The sequence below is a fragment of the Anabrus simplex genome, chromosome 7 (assembly GCF_040414725.1).
Source record: "Anabrus simplex isolate iqAnaSimp1 chromosome 7, ASM4041472v1, whole genome shotgun sequence".
NCBI classification, from domain to species: Eukaryota; Metazoa; Arthropoda; class Insecta; order Orthoptera; family Tettigoniidae; genus Anabrus; species Anabrus simplex.
In genome coordinates this window covers 199,124,938-199,149,231 of record NC_090271.1, presented here as the reverse complement: position 1 = coordinate 199,149,231, position 24,294 = coordinate 199,124,938, and the positions used below count along the sequence as shown (strand labels likewise).

Genomic DNA, 24,294 nt, shown 5'->3' with positions numbered 1-24,294 from the left:
AGTATTTCAGGAACTGTTGGCTCACAAGGGTTGACAGTCTTGTTTTCATGCCGAGTTGTATCAGGATCGACTTGTAGCCTTATATAGTATCACAATTTCAAGGCATCAATGCTGCAGCAACGTACCATCTTCACAGTCCAAGCTTCTGCTGCATATGTTGGCAATGGGAGAAATGATAATAAATGTGAGGAAGATGAGAGAGACAGGAACATGAAGAGAAAAACATAATAGGATAAACACAATGAAAAGCCAGTGTGGGAAAAGGGAGCTATGGAAAGAGTAAATAACGACAAACATAAATTACTGTAAACAGCTTCAGGTAGACTTGAAAAGTGTATTGGAGTGGGTGACTGAAAATAAACTGTACCTAAATGTAGAAAATTGTGTATTGATGTCGCTCACCAGAAGGAAAATGCCTGTCCACTACACTTACAAGCTAGAGTTTGCAAGATGAAAGACGTCGGGGTTTTATTCGACCATAAGCTTACTTTCATATACATATACTGAAAGTGGTAGCTGAGTCATACAAGACACTAGGATTCATTATCAAGAATATAAAACCCTTCAAAACCACACAAACTTCCATTTATCTGTTCATTACCATAGTAAGACCAAAAGTAGAATATGCAAGCATTGTTTGGAGCCCTACGTGTCAATCATATGCGTGTCAGATTGAAAAATTACAAAAGATATTTTTAAAATACTTACAATACTTAATATTGCAATAATAACAACACAGAAATAACGCATGAGGGTTGGGGCAAAAGTCATGGCAAATATTTTTTTTTCTTGAAGATACCAGTCCGGTTGGAGAATGTGACATATACAGACAGAAGGACAAGGTGTTAACTACATGTGTGGATAATGAATAGCACTGAAATATCGTAACACACTAATTTATTATGGTAGTATACAGGGCAATGTGGCCTTCCTGGTGCAAAAGAATGACAACACAGTACACGTAAATTTGACATGACAAACCTGAGCCTAAAGACCCTCAAAGTAGTCCCCTGCTACTGACACCATATGCTGCCAACGATGTGAGAGGCGATGAATACCATCTGCCTCAGCGTTTGCCGCACCATGTGTGAATCGGGTCACCTGTTGGCGCACAGTATTAGCAATGTCCTCTCGTGTTGCAAACCACCTACCACATAGTGGTTCCTTAATCTTTCAAATGAGATCAAAGTTACAGGGCGAAATGTCCGGAGAGTACGGTGGGTGCTCCAATTCTTCCCATCCCCAACGTCTCAGTAGCTGCCCTACACACTCTGCTTTATGTGGTTTTGCATTGTTGTGCAGGATTATTGCACTGTCCACAAGATACGGACGTTTCTCCCGAGTGCCACGTCGTACCTGTCGCACCAAGGAAGTCCCTGTAGTACTGTGCTTTCACTGTTCTGCCATGTGGAACAAAGTGGCAAACAATGACACCCCTGACGTCATACGCAACGATCACCATCAATTTGACTGGGGAAGGATTCTGACGGACCTTCTGCCTCCTTGGTGATCCAGCATGTCGCTACTCCGCGGACTGACATTTCAGTTCTGGTTCGTATGCCCTGGCCCAAAATTCATCGATGGCGATTATTCGTGATAAAAATTGATCGCCGTCCTGTTGCCAGCGTGCAAGGTGGTCAGAGCATATTGTATAGCCCACCCACCTTTGAACTTCCGCCAGTGCATGCGGTACCCACCTCGATGTGATTTTGCGCAGTTGCAGCTCATTATACAATATCCTGTGGATGGTGCGTTTCTCATTGCCACTTGCCCTCTCTAACTCCAGTAGCATCCATCGTCTGTCTTCATCCAGGAGCTGCTCGATGACGGCACGTGCTACGTCAATTCGCACACTGACAGGTCGTCCCGAGCGTTGCTCATCACTGGTTGACACACGTCCTTGCTGAAACTTTCCTACCCACAGTGCTACTGTATGGTATGGTAGGGCATTATTCCCAAGGGCTTCCACTAATTCACTGTGACATTCCATCGCATTTCTCCCTCAGAGAACGGCTATTCTGATGTAAGCGTGCTGCTCAACACGGGTTACTTCCATCTCGCACGACACTCACCAACTGACTGATTTCACAGTCCTTACTGCACTACTACCAGCTATCACAGAGCCATCTGTTGTTCTGCATACACACTATGCCTGCAGAACTTCCACATGACACTTATACGTTTGTGATCTGTTCACATATCTAAAAAAAAAAAAAAAAAAAAAATTGGCATGAATTTTGCCCCAATCCTCGTTGCCCACAATAATTCACCATTGAACAGGTTCTGTAGCATCCTCAACAGTGCCATTCAGAAAAATAATGGCCTTGATTTCAGTCCGCCAATGCACGAGTTTCTAACTGAACTTCATTGCTACTATTGCTACAGGCTATTTACATATGATACCCTATAGTGATATCTTTTTAAATTTTAGAGTGGAGATTTTAGAAATTTGCAGGTGGAAGGATGCAGTAAAACTAGGAAATCCTTGGTGACCCGAAGATCGTCATCCACCCCTCGAATGAAAATAACGAGCTGAGCTTTGTCCGCAATGTCAGTTGATTCTTCGAGGGCGATGGAAAAGGATAGAAAATTTGCTGCTTTCTCCATTAATTACTGTTCCATATCAACGGCCATATCGTCTATTCTGCGAGCCACAGTTTGAAGAGAAAGAGAGATTTTATCAAATTTCTCAACTAGCTCCATAGGACAAATACATGCCGCCGCATCCATTAGGCACTCCTTGATTACATTCCCTTCTGTGAAGGGTTTCCCAGCTTTGGCAGTTCGCGGCAAACATTTGTAGCTTGTTCGTAAAATGGGTCCACCAATTCACTCTCCTCAATCACCTGTCAGACAAAAATACGGCAAGTCACAATTTTAGTATTCTTCAAATAATTCAGTCATTTTTCATTCCCGTTTGTAAACAAGCATTTAAAAATTAAAACAATAATATTTACAGAACAGTGCTGCTTGAAATTTTCTTTCAATTCTCCAACTTCGATTGGCGACTGGCGCCTGTCAAATCACCGTAATCATCCCTATGGTTGGCACTGTATTGCCATTCCGAATTGTGCTTTTTTTAACACATTAAATCTCGGTGGCACACTAAAAATTTGGTATGCCCTTTATATGCTGTACAGAAAAATGAAATTTCCCATTCTGCTTTAAAGGCTGCTGCTTCACCACTCCTTTTTTTGGTATGATGTTCAGTCATGACAACTGCGAAACTGATTTAGTTATTTAGTTACACGCTGTCAACAAAGCGCATTGGACTAGACTACAGTGACACTGTAGACCAGACTACGACTGATAGATCGACTGCTCTCTTCGGCGGGGCGGGCAGACCGCTCGCTCAGCCAGTCAAGCTTCTCCCACCACTACCTTCCCCAAAGCGCTCGGAGCACTGGCTTGGAGCGCGGCCAGAGCGCTAGCGCTCGGGGAGCGCTGTTTGGATGGCCCTGTTTTAGACAGACAAATCATACTGGAAAAAGTTAAAAACATGACTGGAGTGAATAATCAGATAATAACATCACTGGAAAACATTTTGAGGTTCAACGCAATTGTCATAGAGGATGGCATCACTACTTCAGAACCCATCATACAGACGAATGGCGTGCTACAAGGCGATTACCTAAGTCCGCTATTATTCAACATCACCACAACAGACATTACTGATATCACAAAAACAACTCCAGGAACTTCACTTATATGCAGACAACATGGTAATAGGTTCCCAGAGCAGAGAGGAAATACAAAATACACTAACAAAGCTCAATAAATGGGTGAAAATATATCACCTTGAAATTAACCTGAATAAGACAGTTCAGATGACTTTTAGGAAGGGAGGAAAATCCTCAATGAAAGACACACTCTACTTAAATGGATAACCACTAGAAATGGTCAGTAAACTTAGCTATCTAGGAATAACCCTACAAACAACAGTGATATCATTCCGAAATCATGTACAAGAGACAACAGTAGCTACGATAAGAGCAATTTGTAATATCAAGAATAAAACGGACCTGTCCCTGGCCACAGCAGTGACCCTTTTAAAGACAACCATATCTCCAATAGCAACTTACAGCTTACAGGTAGTTTGGGAACACTTGTTGATTAAGGACCTGGCAAAAATTGAGAGTGTAAAGAGTCGATTTTTAAAGCATGTATTGAGAGGGAAATTTGCATCAACAAGGCTGATTTATGAACTAGCTAAAGAATCCTTCTATGTAGAAGATCTTAGATTACAACTATCACTGCTATCCACAAGAAGCTATGTCGAGCATATAGAAGGAAGAATAGCCAAGAGGAGAGAAATCGATCTAGATTTCTACATCACAGACGCCATTCTCGACAGGAACTGGACCAGAGAAAACCAAGAGCAAAGACATATTATAACACAACTTGCCATCCATGGCTTTCACCATAAGATTTGTCTGACTCATTGGCTGAATGGTCAGCGTATTGGCCTTTGGTTCAGAGGGTCCTGGGTTCGATTCCCGGCCGGGTCAGGGATTTTAACCTCCGTTGGTTAATTCCAATGGCCTGGGGGCTGGGTATTTGTGCTGTCCCCAACATCCCTGCAACTCACCCACCACACATAACACTATCCTCCACCACAATAACACGCAGTTACCTACACATGGCAGATGCCGCCTACCCTCATCGAAGGGTCTGCCATACAAGGACTGCACTCGGCTAGAAATAGCCACATGAAATTATTATACCATAAGATTTGTGTGAACAAAACCTATTATGATCCTACTGAAAATTGTCTGTGTATTCTGTGCAGTAAAAAGTGTGATAGATATCACATAACCGTGTGCCGAGCGAGAACAAGATCGTTGAGTGACTTGTAAAAGCTAGTTTTGTAATCTAATGCCTATTCGGGCAAACCTTTCTTCTTAATTATATCTATATACTGGTATATCGTTTGGAGACAGTTCATATACTATGTATACCTACCGGTATGTAAAAGAGAGAAAAATAAGTTTGTGGGAAACTGCAGTTAAGGTTTGTGTTACTTACACCCATCTCAGAATGAGGCTTAATTTCAACTTTGTTGCAAAATCACGTACAAATACAAACAAATCATATTTTTGTTCATGTAGGCATGCTTCTCAAAATAACAGTAAAAAGAACATTTGTAATGTTGATCTTATTCACAACTGTCTACCCTTAAGATAAGATATACAATAAGTTTTATAGTACTAGCGCTCATTACTGCACTTTGTAAGAATGGTTCATTCTTTTGTTAAACTTATTGATCTTGACACTCTTGGATATGACATAGATCCAAGAGTTGAAATACTTACATGGTCTTTGATGGTTTTGTTCATAAATGGTGACATGAGGGAGAATGCTGTATTAACCAACATTGATGAATTGATTATATGATGCTCGTGATGTTCCAGTACAGCATTACACTGAAAAATAATATTGTGAATAGGTAATTAATACACCATTGTTGTTGAATTTAAAATGACAGTATATGTTGTGTATTTTTTGAACTGAAATGTGTCTTAATTTAAACGTGTAATGATTTAAATTATGAGAACATATAATGATTTAAATTACTGTATTTCTAGTCTTGCAGTTTACACTACAGTACACTCTTCTGTACATGAAGCACAGGGCTCAACCCCTGGTTCACCCACAAATTTAACTCTCGTTTGATGGTCTAGAATAGGATTTGTTCAGCTTCCTGAGAGCAATTGAGACACTATATGATCAGAAAAGGCAGCTATCCTGGTGTAGTATACTGTTATTAACAATGTGGGATATCTTATGCTGACCACACAATACCCAAATCTACCCTAAGCAAAATTGATCAGTAGCTTAGGTCTCAGAAGACCCGTAGTGCTATTAGAAAGTGCTAGAAGACAATACAGCAACAAAACAAACCCGTGACACAAGAGTCAATTAGGGCCTCAGCCTACAAACATGACTGCCACCCAGGCACATAGCCTGCAGATACTAGATTGCCACCAGCATCGTCAGGTATCCTGATTTAGGCAGGATCTCTTGATTTTCCTGGCAAAAACCTGACTCCTGATTAAAGCTACGGTACTTGGTATTGGTAAAAATCCTGATTACCCCAAAGTGGACAATATTTCGTGTACTATAGTGTTTTCTGTATAAAACGTGACCACTCGCGCATTGCTGACCTAAGGCTGGCTGGATGGCATCCCCCACACCCACGGACCACCTGGCTGTCTGGCTTGCTTGCTTGCTTGCTGTCCTTTACTTCCCATACTATAGTCAGTAGTCTGCACTTGTTTGCAAAGATGGGAAGACATATTTTTGTACGTAAATCTTTATATATAAAAGAACATGTCCTGACTGACTGACTGACTGACTGACTGACTGACTGACTGACTGACTGATTCATCATTGCTGAGCTAAAACTACCGGACATAAAGAAATGACATTTTGAGGATACATTTATATTACAATGCAGGTGCTCGCTAAGGGAGAATTTTTGGATATTATGTCGCTAAGGGGGTGAAAAGAGGGGTGAATTTTTAAAATGAGTGTATCTATATCTCAAAACTTTAGAAGTTTACAGCTATAAAAACTGGTATTTAGAATCTCCTTTAAAAATAAAGAAACACATATATTTTTGTTTTTGGAAAATTCCAATAGGAGGGGTGAAAAAGGTGTTGAATGCCTTTAATGAGGATACTTATATTAAGATATTAGAGACCAGAAAATTGGTATTTGGGATCTATTTTAAAATAAAGAAACACATTATTTTTTTTTTGTTTTTATAAAATCCAATTAATGTGGGTTGAACAGGAGTATTGGGGTGAATTTTTAGAAAGACCATATCTACAGTATATTTCAGAAACATAAAATGATACAGATGTAAAAAATTGGTATTTGTAATCTCCTGTAAAAGTAAAGAAACATAGGTGATTTTTTTTTTTTTTTTGGAAATTCCACTTAAAGGGAAATAAAAAGTGGGTGAAGTTTTAAAATGAGCATTTCTACAGTATATCTCAAAAATTTAACATGTGATAGAAGTGAAAATGGTATTTTTATCTCTATTAAAAATAAAGAAACATGTATACTTTCTTTTCGGAAAAACCACTTGGGTGGGGTGGGTTCGATTCCTTGCGAGGCTGGGGATTTTAACCTTCATTGGTTAATTCCAGTGGTTCAGGGACCTGGTGTGTTTGCCATCTTCAGCATTATATTTCATCGTACATAGGGCCTCATCCTCACAGACATGCAGGTCGCTTATATGGCGTCGACTCGAAAGACCTGTGCCAGGCTTTTCTGGAGACCACACACCATTATTATTATTATTATATCGTGGAAAGTGGAATTTAAAAAATTAAAAGAATGACCTTGTTTTCCCTGGAAGTGTAAGAGTGCAAAAATAATACTGTTGATTGGCTTTTCTGGAGCAATGAGTTCCGACAATCATTAGACAGTGGTTTTCAAGAAGAGAGATGGCTAGTGGGAAGGACATATACCAGTTATCAACAGTCACATTTCACCCTAATGTTGGCTCTACCATTCTTTCAACAAATAACTATTGGTGAATTGTCACTTCTAACTGGCCCTTCAGGTTGATGATATACTTGGCCAGCTTGCTTGGTATAAACTGTTGAGAAATGCATTTCCCATTAAATGACTCCAGCATTTTGTCAACTGTGCAATATTCACTCAACTAATATGCTTTGGAGCATAATTCATCAAAAGCCTGAAATATCTCATGGATTTTAGAAAGATGATCTGACTGAGTTCACTCATCTCTATTAGGAATGTTATCAAATATCTCAGCTCTAAGCAAGAATTTGAAGCGACACAGATTTGTTTTGTTTGTAAAATTTCTACAACTGTTCCATCTGTTGCCCACATGTCTTCAAGATTTTCATGGGATGAACGAAGAATGCCAGAAAGGTAATGCAGCACCAACACAGCTTTCATTTCTTGAACATATGTAGGAAGAACATCACGTTCATGTGTAAAGTTTGCTCTGCTTTGTTCAATCCACATGTTTATAAAACCCAACTTTTTTTCAATCCCAGAGTCTGGAAAATGAATACTCCAAGCTTCTATGGGAGAGTGAGCATAGTGACTGTCCCATCTCTGTTTTGAACGTTATCAAATCTTTGGGTTCAGGTAGGAGAGAAATTAGATTGCACCGGCATGTCCTTCCCTTTCGTTAAGAAGAATGTACTCGCCATATTGTAACACCATCTTTACCCAATCATCATCATCATCATCATTTAACCGGTCTCCAGTTTCCCGGGTGCGGTGCAAGAGCACTCTCCACTTATGTCTATGCAAATTCACTTCTTCTTCTTCTTCTTCTTCTTCTTCTTCTTCTTCAACTTTACACAATTTCACTCATCTTCCTTGCAGATAATTTTTTATTTGGGAGATCCATCATGTCCTTGGTGCGCCCTTAGGTCGCTTTCCCTCCAGATCTTTGTCAAACCATTTTTGCGCTACCCTCTTCAGATCCATCCTCTTCAAGTGACCAAACCATCTCAATCTTGCTGTTGCTAGAATTTCGTTGAGTGATTTCACTTGGATGTCTTTGTGAACCTTTTCATTCTGGATCTTATCTCATCTCATTTTCTGCAGCATTGACCTAAGGAATTTCATTTCCACAGCCTGGAGTCTGCTGTTATCCCTTCTGTTGATGGTGCAAGTTTCCAGCCTGTATGTTGTTATTGTACAAAGTAGGCCTGATACAAAGTTTTCCTAGATATTAAAGGAATTTGGCTATCCCAGAGGAGGTTCCAGACTTGATGGTATAAATGAGCTCCTTTATGAATCCTGTTGGTGATTTCATCTGAGCAACGGCCATCTCAAGTTACAATGCTGCCAAAGTATTGGATCTGATCAACTTCTGCTACCTTCTTTCCATCCAGCATAATATTAATATTTCTTCTTTGCCTCTAACCTTCATGGCTACCATCTTTGTAGGGATAATTTTTTACACCAAAATCTTTAAATTGGTTGTTCCAGGCATCTAGTTTCTGATGTTCACCCTCTGTGCAACCCCATATCACCACATCTTCTGCAAAAGCCAATGCCTTGAAATCAGTGCCAACGCACTGTTGTTTCACCCTCCTTATGATTTTGTCCATTACAGAGATGAATAGCAGTGGGGACAGTGCACTGCCTTGTTGCACTCCCTTAGAAGTAACAAATCAATCTGAATATCTGCTCCCTATTTGGACGCAGCTCTGATAATGGGTATACTGCATTTGCACATTTCTGATAAGAGAGTCTGGAACATTTCTTTTTGATAGACAATCCCAGATCTTGTCCCTACGTACACTGTCATAAGCCTTTTAAAGATCCAAGAAGACAAAGATGATATCTCTTACTTTCTCACAAAAAATGTTGCAAGGTTTGGGCTGGGAAGACTTGGGAGAAAGGAAACGAGCTGCTCAACTAAGTGGTATGTAACTTAAAATCCAATAAAAGTATTTTATTAGTCCACCTATTCAATACTGTCCACTTATAAGTGGTTACAAATACATATGATTACATACACCTTCGGGACATGTTTCGCCCTTTCTATAGCACATCTTCAGCCTTAAATCAATCTTAATATATTACTCTTGACGCAGATAACTCCGCCTATCCCATCCTCCCTTCCACGCTCCTTAACGCATTTCCCCCCACATTCCCCGCTGCCTCTGCCGCATAGATACAACACGAGGAACAGAGCTAACAGACAATTGAATACCGTTGTAAAGGAAGGTCGTGTGTAACATTTCACAGCAAACATGTAAGTACTCAGTCTACTTTAGTCAAATTGAAGACCCCTCTCTCTTTTTGATTTCTGCTTTTAAGATTTCCTTTCCTTCTCCTTACAGAGAATGAATGGTTCAGTAGGCTATAAGGGAGCGCTACACACAATAAGATTACATGATATTCTTTATTTCGCACAATTGTGTACAGAGGTACCAGTTCACACCTCATTTACAACTACCCTAGGAGAGTTTAAATTACCTTCACATTTAATGACAACAGTAGCAGCACTGACCACATATTTTGCAAGACATAATTACTGTGCTTATGATATCACTTTTATTTTGTTAGAACATATATTTTTACCATTGCATTTGGAGAAACAGGAGATAATTCAATGAGACATTTTATAAGGACTTCAAAAGTTTGTATGAGAAGATCTAGTTTTAGTCTCGGAACACATGGTTTTAGAATTACCAAGTGAAAGTGCTCCAATGACATTTTATCACAATTTTTATTTAGTGCAGTCCATTTATCACACTTACAAGTTAGTGTACCATAATTTTAAGTAAACAAGGCTAATTTTCTAGCTTCTTATTTTAATGTTTAAGAGTAATAGTTTAAGATTGCTTTAAGGCTGAAGATGCCCTGTAGAAAGGGCAGAACATGCCCCGAAGCTGTATGTAATCGTATGTATTTGTAACCACTTATAAGTGGACAGTATTGAATAGGTGGACTAATAAAATACCTTTATTGGATTTTAAATTATAACAACTTTTAATACTGAATAATCATGAAGTTTATAATATGTAATAAGTGGTATGTTCCAAGCTGTCTGTGGAGAGATGGCGTGGAGTGACATCAGTAGACAAATAAGTTTGAACGGTGTCTTTAAAAGTAGGAAAGATCACAATATGAAGATAAATTTGGAATTCAAGAGGACAAATTGGGGCAAATATTAATTTGTAGGAAGGGGACTGAGGGATTGGAATAACTTACCAAGGGAGTTGTTCAATAAATTTCCAATTTCTTTGCAATCATTTAAGAAAAGGCTACAAAAACAACAGATAGGGAATCTGCCACCTGGGCAACTGCCCTAAATGCAGATCAGTAGTGACTGATTGATTGATTGATTGATTGATTGATTGATTGATTGATTGATTGATTGATTGATTGATTTAAGAGGCTGAAAGAGAAAAGAAGCTTATCTATGAACCAACCATAATTTATTATGAAAATAAATTTGGATTGAAGGACATTTAAGTGATAGGATTACCTAATTAATGATAGGAGCTCAAGAGACTATTCCTTGATTCATTGTGAATTTTTGGAAGCAGTTTAATTTAGAGGTGGCGGAACTACATTGTATGTCTTTGTTAGCTTTACAATGTTCCATTTCATTACTGAGAAATCATTGCTTCATGTTATAACTTTTATAGTTTAAAGACATTATGAGAATAATGTAATGAAAACATTATTGTGAACCAAAATTATAATTTCATTTGTTTCATTATGCTTTGTCCATTGTGGCAACCTTGAACTGAGGGAAGTTTTGTAAATAATAAAACTAATGTAATGTTATTGATTTTACATCCCACTGACAACTTTTATCATTTCTGGTGATGCCAAGGTGCCAGAATTTTGTGTCTGCAGAGTTCAGTTATGTGCTGATAAATCTACCAACATGAGGCTGATGCATTAGGGCATCTTTCAATACCACTGGACTCAGCCAGGATGGAATCTAACAACTCTACCTTCTGAGCTACTCAGCCCAGCTGTGAACTAGTATGGACTGTATTAGATTGGAGCAACTTACATTACTTTTTCTTGCAGCTATATTAAGGTTATCAGGCATCAACCAAGAGAGATTCCTGTAGGAATATCCAGACATATCTGTTATAGTCAATGTGCCATTCTTCAGTGTTTCTGGTTCATAAGCGACAGCTTCATAAACTATTTCATCGAGTATTGCCATATCTGTTGGTTTCATCCTACTTAAATCTATATTACCTAAAGAAGAAAGAAAGAAAAGAACATTAATTTTACCCTTGTGCATTACCACACATATAAATTGCAAGTAGTCCTTTTTAAAGTTCAGCTATAAATGATATTACAAATGGAATGGATTGTTAATGTAATAATAATAATAATAATAATAATAATAATAATAATAATAATAATAATAATAATAATAATAATAATAATAATAATAATAATAATAATAATAATAATAATTTATTTAATATATGGCTAGCATCGCATCATGATCTTTTAACTTATAATTAAACTTATTAAGTTTTTTTACTTTTTAACAGTGTGCAGCAAGATTATAGACATCTAGATTGCAAATATATTTGATAGATATATCTGTTCCTCTGGGTTGCCAAAAAGTGCTCATAATGTGCAAGTCTGGATGATATGCTGATCAGTCATACATTCACCACCACAATCATTTAAATAAAGAGTTGACAGATTGTTCCTCTTCTCTGCAACAATATGATTGGCACCAGACTACCCTTGTGATCTCCTGGCATTTATCACATCAGCATTATATAATGCAGTAGAACTTGGATTTTAAATTAGAATTCATGAATAATTCAAACTTTCCTTTCAGTCCTTTGACATTCCTAAATGCCACAATGTTAAAAATCATGTTTAATTTGATTTTTGTTGTTTAATTTGAAGTGAAAATACCATATTAAAACTCTCATCTTTTCAACTAGCAGTTACCCGCGACTTTGCTCACGTGGATTTTGTGGTTTGTTAAAAGTAATAGTTCCTTGGTACTGTACTAAGACATTGTCTGAAAATCCCTAAAGTATAAAAACTCATCAAAAATTTGAGTTTTATTTACCCCAAAAACTCTTTGTAAACCACATTTGTGGTATTGCCTTTTGGGGCTAAGATGACCATGCGACATAGAACTGTACATGTGAGAAACAGTCCTCTCTCAAGTCAGAAAAAAAAAAAGACAAACATGTTTCTTTATTTTTAAAATGGATTCTGAGTACCGGTACCTATTTCCATGTTTGTAACATCGTCACTTTTTGAGATAAAAGTATCCTCATAAAAAGAATTCAGTTCCTTTATCAGTTGCTGAGGATGACAAGATGGCTCACAGGACTCCCACCAGTGACTCCACCTGCACCGGTCTCAACAGAACAACGGCAGAGGCAACCAAGGCTAGAGCTTTACAAGAGCAAGAAAACTCTAAGGTGGTAGCCTTTGCTATGGTGTATATCATTCTAGTGTGTGTGTGTGTTTATTTACCTGTTTGCAAAAGGGCTCTTAGCCCATCATGTATAATTTTGTATTTCTCATGTCATGCTATTCTTGTATTTTATGTATTATATAAATTGAAAGCACTGATGGTGGGGTAGCCTTCAGCGACCATCATCGCTGTCTACTTCGGCCAGTGCATGGCTGCGCCGGTGCTTTCTTCCCTCTACACGTGCTGTGGCCTCGGCTATAAAAGAGCGAGGGTGATGGAGCCTTGGAGCAGTCATGTGCTGGACAAGGAGCAGCAACAAATCTCAAGCTTCTCGAACCTACCCGGACCTCTTCTCCCTGGGGGCAGACAGTCTCAGCATCGGAGGGGCATGTTGCAGAATCCATCAGCAGCGAATTCCCTGAGACTAAGTTCTATACCCGCAGTTGGAACAAGAGCCAGCCTACGAGCAGAGACAACTCGACTGACCGTCAAGATGCCGACGACACCAACTCATCAATTCCGTTACACAATGCTCAAGGCACACTTGACTTAACCATCCTTCAACATCTCTAGCAAATACAGCAATCATTGGATAAACTGGCCTTACAGCAAACTACACTATCTGTAACATGTTAAGTTTATGAGATGTTCTGTACATATTCTCATTTTAAAAATTCACCCCCCACTTTTTACTTCCCTTTAATTGGATTTTCCAAAAATAAATTATCTATGTTTCTTTATGTTTACAGGACATTCCAAATACCAAGTTTCATGTTTGTAACAATTTACATTATTTTCTGAGATATGCTGTAGATACAGTCTTTTAAAAAATTCACCCCCTTTGTCACTCCTGTTCACCCCACATTAAGTGGATTTTCCAAAACCAAAAATATGTGTTTCTTTATTTTTAAAGGAGATTCCAAATACCAATTTTCATGTCTGTAACATCTTCAGAATTTGAGACATAAGTATCCTTATAAAAGGTATTCAACCAACTTTTTAACGTTTTTTCTCTCCCTTTAAGGGGATTTTTAAAGGAGATTTTAAATACCAAGTTTTATGCCTGTAAACTTTTAAGTTTTTGAGATATAGATGTGCTCATTTAAAAAATTCACTCCCCCCATTTTAACCCCCCTCACTGACAGAATATCCAAAAATCCTCCCTTAGTGAGCACCTACAAACTAATATACATGTATCCCCAAAATTTCATTTCTTTATGTCCGGTAGTTTTGGTTCGGCGTTGATGAATCAGTCAGTCAGTCAGTCAGTCAGTCAGTATATGTTATTTTGAATATATAGATGTCTAAATGGAAGAGAAAAGTAGTGTAGAATCATGCTGGAAGTGGAACTGTGGTTGTTGCAAAGTTATGAAAAGTGTTTTAATAACTAGGAAAATATGCTCATTTGACCTAAACCCAGAACTATATAGTACATGAAGTTGATTGACAGCTGTCAGCAAATGAAATGAGGCATTCCATTCCTTTCAATGGGCAGGTAATATAAATGACAGAAAGCATGATCAAAAATGATAAATAAGTTAATCTGGGAAGTACAGCTGAATAAGAAGTGATGGAACCAGCAGGAGGAAAAAAAAAAACTAGACTTGGTGCTGATAAAACGAGATGAACTCTACAGAGAAACTGAAGTGACAGATAGTATAGGTGCTCACAAAGCTGTTTTTTTTTTGTAGTTGAAAATAATTGTGAGAGAAAGGAAGGTTGTAAAACAAGGATTATTAGGCAATACCATATGCTTGATAAGAAAGGCATGAGGGAGTTAAAAAAGAGTAATTATGTACAGTGGAAAACAGTAAAAAGGCAAACAGTCTGTGGGATGAATTTAAAGCAATTTTTGAGGAGTGTGAAAACAGGTATGCCTTTAAAAGTTGTGAAAAAAGAGTAATTAGTTTTATGTCCTAACTACTTTTACGGTTTTTGGAGACGCCAAGGTACTGGAATTTTGTCCTGCAGGATTTCTTTTATGTGCTGGTAAATCTACTGACATGGATCTGATGTATTTGAGCACCTTCAAATACCACCAGAGTGAGCCAGGATTGAACTTAACTTGGGCTCAGAAAGCCAGCGCCTTAACTATCTGAGCCACATTGCTGGACAGGAATGGTAAAAACCCACTATATTATAACAGAGAAATAAGGATATTATGGAGGAGGTGCTGATTAGAACCAAATAATTAGGAATGGTTGTGGAAGTAAGGAGAGATTGAAGGAAATTACTAGGGAATTGAATTTAACAAAAAAGTCAGCTAAGGATAACATGGTAGCAAACATAATTTGCAGTAATATGAATTTTGGGGAAAAATAGAAGTGTTTATATTGGTACTTTAAGACAGGAACAGGTTCCAGGAATGACATTTCAGGGATAAGGGGTAAGTTAAATGAAAATGAAATGGCGTATGGCTTTTAGTGCCGGGAGTGTCAGAGGACAAGTTCGGCTCGCCAGATGCAGGTCTTTTGATTTGACGCCCATAGGTGAGCTGTGATGAGGATGAAATGATGATGAAGATGACACATACACCCAGCCCCCCGTGCTAGTGTAATTAACCAATTATGGTTAAAATTTTCAACCCTGCCGGGAATCAAACCCGGGATCCTTGTGACCAATGGCCAGCAGCTAACCATTTAGCCATGGAGCTGGACAGTGAATAAGGGGTTTGTATATGTGAGGACTTACAGAAGGCAGAAGTATTCAGTCAGCAGTACGTAAAGATAGTGTGATAGGATAATGTCCAGGTAGAGGAGATGACTAATACAAATTTTTGGTTAATTTGAACTTTTTCTGAAACCTTTAGGATCAAATTAACCAAGTTATACCATACTGTATTAATGATCAGGTAAATTACAAAATGCATTCTTAAAGATAGGTACAGTATATCTATACTAATATATAAAGAGAGATTGTGAATTTGTGGCTATGTAACGAGTAATCTCAGAAACTACCGGACTGATTTTGAAATTTCTTTCACTGTTTGAGAGATAATATCTTTCTCGGTAACATAAGCTATGTACCATCCTGGAATACCAATGGGTTCCTGCAAGAGCCATGATTTAAGGAATGGTAGCAAGAATAAATCATGAAGTTTGTGGTTTTTCATGTAAAAACTACTTGTCTGATGGACCTCAAATTTGGCAAGCTTTTAGGTGATATATTCGGTTAACACGCAGGCTACTCACTATCATGCTATCTTTTCAGGGGGCTATGTAGTGAAAGAAAATGTGAAGCAATTCAGAGGAAAACGTACTCTTGGGGCCCTTAAAATTGAACATGCTGCCTAAATGGTCAGTCCTATTAAATAATGGAGTGCACCATGTAAACATGAAATACTATTTCCCAGAAAAAAGTTTATATAGATTTTCTTTATATGTCTAATGCTTCATTGCATTAATATTGCTGTCATGTTGGTTTTCTGCCCATTGGCAGATCCTTTAAGACTTTGGGACAATGGCAGTCTTTCTGAGGATGTAAAAAGGCAAGTGGAGCATGAATGTCTGCTATTATAATGAAAACTGCCCAACTCAGTTGTGACTAGCAATAGGCAAGGGGAGATGCCATCATAATGAAAACTTCCCAACTTGCTTGTGACTGGCAGTAGACAAGAGGGCCTGCCATTACAATGAAAATAACAAAAAATTCTGTATACAGAGTATACAGTGTAGAATTCCATAGCGAAGCACGGGTATATCAGCTATTATACTCGTATATGATTGTAAAGAGAAACTGTGAGTTTGTGTCTGTGTAATAGGTAATTTCAGGAACTACTGGACCGATTTTAAAATATCTTACACCATATAAAATATATCATCATTCCGAGTAACATACATTATGTATCATCCTGAAATATCAAAGGGTTCCTTTGAGAACTATGATTTGGGCTCTTTGTCTCATTAGCGTAGGCTAATACAGGTGAAATGCTGAATTTGTCGTATAAGGATGTGAAAAAGCTAATTTTATGCCTCATGACACAAAGAACAAAAACTCGGTGAGTCCCTATGGGACATCAAAAAGCCACATTTTAAGGCCCTAAAACCAACTGTATTCGAAGATAATGGCACCACACTCACGCACTCTAGAAATTGGATGAAGAAATTACCAGCCATAACCATGGCAATGTCAGCTCAAGTCTTCTTTAGAATACAGGCTTGGTGTTCGTACTACGCACGTGCATGAGTGTAGGCAAGGCCAAGGAGAAATCTGTTTAAATTTAAATTCATAGCTAGCATTAATCTGCGAGATACTTATTGTTTCTGGATCCACATTTCCATACTCTTTTAGCATAATGACTGTAAATAGCAAAAAAGTGCTTTCACAATTTAAAGGCCGATTTCTAACTAGCGTTAATCTGCCGAGATACTTACGGTTATTGGATCCACATTGCCATACTCTCACCAGCATAATGATTGAATAGCACCAAGGTATTGTTTTATTATTTACAAGAGATTCTGTTTAAATATTTTAAAACTCATAGACAGAGCTAATCTGCTGAGATACTCTTATAGTTACAGAATCCACATTTCCATAGAGATTGCTCTTGGTAAACTGTCAAAGTGTAGTAAATAAACAATTAAAATTTGGTACATTGATGGAATCTTATGAGACTGATGTGGTGATAGGAGTGGAATCAGTGGTTGAGAGAAGGGGTGGGTAATAGAGAAGTATTTCCAGAAGGGTACACAGTCTATCGTAGAGACCGAGAAGATAAAAAGGGAGGGGGGTTGTTTATTCTGGTGAAGGAAACTTATTGTTCACATGAATGGTTTACCGATGAAAGGGATGAAATATTAGGGATAAAATTAATTTGTGATAATATGAAGGAGATGGGAATTATAGGTACATATAGGCCTGGAAGAGAGGAAAGAGACATGGAAATATTTCAGAAAATAATAGATTATACTCATAAAAACAATAATAATGATGTGGTAATAATTGGGGGAGATCTAAACTTGCCGGAAGTTGAATGGAATGGAGCTGCAAGTGAAGTCCATGAACAGAAACTGGCAAATAAGTTAATTTGGGAGGGAGGATTTACACAAGTAGTACAAGAACCGACTCGTCTCCATAACTTACAAGATTTATTCTTGGTTAAACCATGGGAAATTGTTGATGAAACTGTGGTAATTGAAGGAATAGGTGACCATAAGGCTGTAATAATGGATGTGGGACTGGTACCAAAAGGGCTTAATAAGAGGGTCACACAAGACAAGAAATTGTACAGAAAAACTAAAGTTGATGAATTTGGGACTTACCTTAAATCACAATTCAGTTGTTGGATAAGTGAAGGGAGTAATGTGGATACACTTTGGGCTAAATTCAAAGGAATCATTTGGGAAGGAGAAAAGAGATTTGTACCTGTTAAGAAGGCTAAAATGACCTCAGACCCTGTTTATTATACAAGGGAAATAAGAAAATTAAAAAGAAAATGTCGAATAGTAAACAGGAAAATCAAAGAAGGTAGGGAGAGTAGAGAAAGTAGAAAACAGCTAATGTGGGAACTGAATAGAGTGAAAAAGGAAGGAAAAGAGAATTATATGAATGGCATTCTTCAAGAGCATAATGACCACAAAGGGAAATGGAAAAAGCTGTATTCATATATCAGGAATCAAAAAGGAGAAGGAATCCAAATTCCTAGAATGGTGGGAGAAGGGGGTGAACACTATTTAACAGATACTGAGAAAGCAAACCTCTTTAGTAGTGAATTCAGAGATTCAGTAGACGATTGTCAGGAGTTGGAAACTGAAACAGAAGATAGAGAGGGAGAGACACAGAGGGAAACAAGAAGCTTCTCATTCACAAATGAAGATATTTTCAGAGAAATCCAACTGCTTCAGCAAGGAAAAGCAGCAGGAAGTGATCAAATTACTGGGGAGGTGTTAAAGACAATGGGGTGGTACATAGTGCCTTATTTAAAATTTCTCTTTGACTATGTCATAAATAATAGTGTAATACCAAAGGAATGGAAGGAATCTATAATAATACCAACTTATAAAGGAAAGGGTGATAAAAGGAAACCACAGAACTACAGACCAATCAGCCTGACCAGTATAGTTTGTAAAATACTGGAGAGTTAAATATCAAAGTACATCAGAGGGATATGTGATGATAAAAATTGGTTCATGGGCAGCCAGTATGGATTTAGAAAGAAATTTTCTTGTGAGGCACAACTGGTGGGATTTGAGCAGGACATATCAGACCAATTGGATTCAGGAGGCCAGTTAGATTGCATAGCCATAGATTTTTCCAAAGCCTTTGATAGAGTGGAACATGGAATATTATTAAAGAAATTGGAGGGAATAGGATTGGACATAAGGGTTACATGTTGGGTAAAAACATTTCTAAATTCAAGGGTTCAGAAAGTCAAAGTAGGAAATAACGTATCGCAGGAAAAGAAAGTTTGGAAGGGAATTGCACAGGGTAGTATAATCGGTCCGTTACTTTTCTTAATATACATTAATGATTTAGGGAATAATATAACATCAAAAATAAGATTGTATGCAGATGACATAATTGTTTATAGGGAAATAAATACCATTGAGGATACTTCAGAATTACAAAGGGACCTTGAGAGTATCCAACAATGGGTTGAAGAGAATAATATGAAGGTTAATGGAGGCAAATCAACTGTTACAACATTTACAAACAGGAGTGTTAAAACTGAATTTGAATATACTTTGGATGGGGTAGTTATCCCAAAAGATGGCAAGTGCAAATACTTAGGTGTAAGATTTGAAAGTAATTTGCACTGGAAGGGTCATGTGGATGACATTGTTGGGAAAGCATACAGATCGTTACATGTCATAATGAGGCTACTTAAAGGATGCAACAAAGAATTAAAAGAGAAAAGTTACCTAAGTATGGTTCGTCCATTATTGGAATATGCAAACAGTGTTTGGGATCCTCACCAAGAATACCTAATACAAGAAATAGATAGTGTGTAGAGGAAAGCAGCAAGATTTGTAACAGGGGATTTCAGGAGAAAGAGTAGTGTATCAGAAATGTTAAAGGAACTAGGATGGGAAACTTTAAGTAAGAGAAGGGAGAAAACTAGACTTATAGGATTATATAGAGCCTATACAGGAGAAGCAGCATGGGGAGATATCCATGAGAGGCTTCAGTTGGAAAATAATTATATCGGCAGGACTGACCACAAATATAAAATTAGAAGGAATTTTAGCAGAAGCGATTGGGGTAAATTTTCATTCATTGGGAAGGGTGTGAAGGAGTGGAACAGTTTACCAGGGGTAGTGTTTGATCCTTTTCCAAAATCTGTACAGATATTCAAGAAGAGAATAAACAGCAACAGAGAAAATAAATGAAATGTTAAGAGGGCATTTGACCAGTGCAGGTTAATATAAATAAAAAATATGTGTGAATAAATTAATTCCATCCGCTGGTCTAAGGTGTTGGACAGCCAAAGTAGGGGACTGCCTGTAGGGATGAAGTACAGTGGGGACTTTGAGGGCCCTGGGACCGCTACAGTAGCTGTGAAGGCCCTTCAGGAACTCTGAAAAGTGGTGGCAAAAGGGGCTCTGGTTAAGACGCAGCAGGTCGTTATGCTACTTAGGTTCCAGAATGGGTAAAGAAAAAAAAACAGTAAATAAATGCAATGTAAATTTTTATCTTATACCAGTTGTACAGTATAATTTGAAGTAATTCCACATACTGTATATCAGTTGACTATATTTGTAAGTACTACAGGAGATATTATAAGTAGAATTTTGTAAACAATATAAATTTATTAAGGATGAGCTGTGTGTTTAATAGAAAAAATTGTTAGCATAAATTGTATAATATTGTATTATAGGAAAATTTTCTTCTCTTGTTAATTTAATATTTAGTGCTTGACAATAATGTATTTTAGTGTACCATTTTCCACTGAGGTAGACACCTCATTTGCAAATAAAGAGATTTTGATTTTTTTGATACTCTTATTAACATAATGATTGTAAATAGCACCAAAGTGTTGCTTTCGCTATTTACAAGGCTGAGAAATAGAAGGAATATCCTCAATGAAACCTGGTTTTAGCCTAGGCTATGACCCTATCCATGTAATCTTCTTCTTCTTTATCTCAGCCTTTTCCCACAGCACGTAGGGTCAGCGTTACTTTGGTGGATTCTTCTCTTCCATAAATGTCTATCTAATGCATCTTCTCTCTTCCAACCCTTTTCTCTTACATCCCATTCTACCTTGTCTTTCCATTTCATTTTTGGTCTTTCATCCTTGACCCTTCATATTCCAGATTTCCAACTCTTTTTCCCATGTAGCTTTCCATTCTTCTCTGCACATGCCCATACCACCTTAGACTACTTTCTTGAACCTTCTTTCCTATGTGTTCTACTTTCACTGATCCTTTGATGTAACCACTCCTTATTCTATCCTTTCTTGTAACTCCACCCAACCATCTTAATACATATTCTCATTTCTGCTACTTCCATCCTTCTCTCTTGGAATTTTGTGATTGGCCAAGTTTCTGCACTATAAAGCATCACACATCTCATCACAGATTTGTAGAGCTTTCCTTTCACCCTGCAATTGACCTCCTCATGATAGAGTACTCCACACAATTTCTTCTAGTTCATTCATCCATTATTTACCCTGTGCTGTATTTCAGCATCCATTCCTCCATCACTTTGTACGCTTGAATCCAGATATTTAGAGTTCCTGACTAATGGTAGTTGTTCTTCTTCTTGCAGGTTGATACGGTATATAGCTCTTGTGCTTCCTTCATACACATATATTCAGTTTTCAACCAGCTTATTCTCATTCCTCTTTCTTCCAGAGCTTTCCTCCACTCTTCAAGCTTCTCTTGTAGTTTCTCTTGGGACAGTTCACCCAAGTTGGCTAACATCATGCTCCATGATGCTGTTTTCTTTACATCTTTAACTAGTACAGGCTTTACCAGGTCAAAGAGATATGGGCCGAGAGCAGGTCCCTGATGTAGCCTTACTCTTACTGGAAATTCCTTCATTGTGTGTACACTGCTCCTCCTGACTTGCATCATCACAACTTTGTACATCTCTTTCACCACTCTTATGCACTTTTATGGCAAGCCTTTTCTTCTCAAACTTCTCTGTAACTCTTGCCTGAGCACTCTGTCATACGCCTTCTCCAGATCAATGAAGGCCATGTAAAGATCAGCCTATACCTCTCTCATAATGCATCAATTATTTCTCTTCCTTGCATAAATCCAAACTGTTCTTCGCAAACTTCAGTTTCTAAATGTAACCTCGCCTTAGTAATCCTTATCCATGTCTTCATTGTGTGGGACATCAGCTTTATCCTGCAAAATTTGCCAGTTTTGGATATCACCTTCCCCCTTATATATGGGGACAACTATACTACTTCTCCACTCATGAAGCGTTCTTTCTCCTTCCCAAATCTTCTCCATTAAATTCCAGAGTTATCAATGCCCTGTTTTCCCAGGCTTTTCCATGCTTCTAATGGGATTTGATCTGTGCTGACTGCCTTTCCATTTTCATTTTCTTTACCGCATATTCCACTTCTCTACTTATAGCTTGGGTAATTCAGTAGTCTTTCAAAGTGCTTCAGCCATCTTTTCAGTACTTTTCTCCTGATCATGTATTACTACATCTGACTCATCCTTAATCTGCTTCACTGATGTCATGTCCTTGGATGCTTTATCTGCTGCTTTAGTAATCCTTGTGAGTTGCCTGTCATCCTGGCTTCTTTCCAGCGCTACATATGCCTTCTCCACTATCTCAGTCTTTGCTTTTGCCACAGCTCTTTTTTGTCTTCTTCTTTGCAGTCTTATAGGCTTTTCAATCTTCCTGACTTGCTGTTGAATTCCACTATTTCTTAGCATCCTTCTTCAATTTTATCACTTTCTGAACCTCTTCATTCCACAACCATGTCTGCTTATCTTCTATATTAAATCAATAAAAGTAAATTTCCACCTATTTGATAATATATTTGCTTTAAGCAAAAAATTATTTGTAGGACACGCTTCATTCCTTAGGAACATCTTCAGCATAGGTGAAAGTACTGAGAATTTTCTTCTTCTCAAAAAAACATCTTAAAAATGTACCTTGTTATGTTTAAAACATTATTAATTTAAAAAATTAAATGTGTGAGGAGGGTTCAATGGGGTGGTGAAATGGGAAGGGAAGATGAAACTACTATGTTCTAATCTAATTAAAAACAATTTCCTACTCATTTAAATAGATATTAAAAATGTGTTAGTATACAGCACTATTGTTCATCTGTAATGTGTATGACTTTCCTGATTGTACATTTTAAAAAAAGGTTTTGGAAAGGAAAGTTTTCATGTCAATGTTCCGTCTTAATTAAAAAGCAAAAAGCTGTTCTCTTCAGCTGCTCTTCTTTTCTGAGGTGAGTATTTTCATTTGATTTAATTTGGTGAAAATGGGTCTCTTGAATTTTGTTTACTGAAGAATGCTCGGAAGCTGATTGCTGTTTTCTTATTGTTATGAAAAAGCTTCCTCAAAATCTGCAGTGAAACAAAAATGGGGGGATTGCTGTGTCTTAATGTGTACTAAAATCTGCACAAGGGAACCTAGTATGAAAATGAATGGTGTCTCACTTTGTTATGTCATCAACCTACTGTGTCCTTGGAGGGGTCTAGCAGCAACTGATGCAGCTTTCCGGCTAGTGAAATAATGATGTATACGTTCTGAAGTTTGCTCCTCCCTCAGGGTTGGCAAGGCTGTGGAGCGGATAGGAAGCGTATCCCTTACGATCATGGTTTGTAATGGCTTCAGAAGAGGGGGTAGGGGGGAATAGATATTCAGGAGGACAGAGGTTTGATCGTTTTCTTTCTTTTACAATCTGTGTTATTTTTTATGCCTAATGCTTCCAAATGTGCTAATATTCCTTTGTATAAGGGGTTCTTATGATCAATTATGGTATATCATTAAGGTTATTGTTCTGATTACCTTGTTGATCTAAATAAATATACAATAGGCCTACATACTTTCTAGTGTGCTTTGTATACTGACTTTATTTGTTTTACATAAGATTGTCAGATCTTGCTCTATAGTAGTGAACTGATGGCCAGTTGCACTCATATGTTGGTCATTAGAGGATTTTTTTTTTGTGCCTCTCAGCATTAACGTGCTCAAGAAATCTTACCATAAAACTATGTTGGGCTCCATGGCTAAATGGTTAGTGTGCTGGCCTTTGGTCCCAGGGGTCCTGGGTTCGATTCCCGGCAGGGTCGGGAATTTTAACCATAATTGGTTAAATTCGCTGGCACGGGGGCTGGGTGTATGTGTCTTCTTCATCATCATTTCATCCTCATCACAACACGCAGGTCACCTACGGACGTCAAATGAAAAGACCTGCATCTGGCGAGCCGAACTTGTCCTTGGAC

General features: G+C 37.9%; 1 protein-coding gene across 2 annotated transcripts in view; it reads right to left on the bottom strand.

Moving 5' to 3' along the window:
• Nucleotides 1-24,294, bottom strand: part of LOC136877035 (clavesin-1) — a 70,194-nt gene that overhangs the window by 1,528 nt on the left and 44,372 nt on the right. For both annotated transcript variants that reach the window (XM_067150836.2, XM_068228526.1), the window contains exons 5-6: nt 11,537-11,730; nt 5,313-5,423 (exon numbers count right to left, since the gene is read on the bottom strand). In XM_067150836.2, the coding sequence (XP_067006937.2) occupies nt 5,313-5,423; nt 11,537-11,730 (305 nt within the window). The remainder of the gene's footprint in view (nt 1-5,312; nt 5,424-11,536; nt 11,731-24,294) is intronic.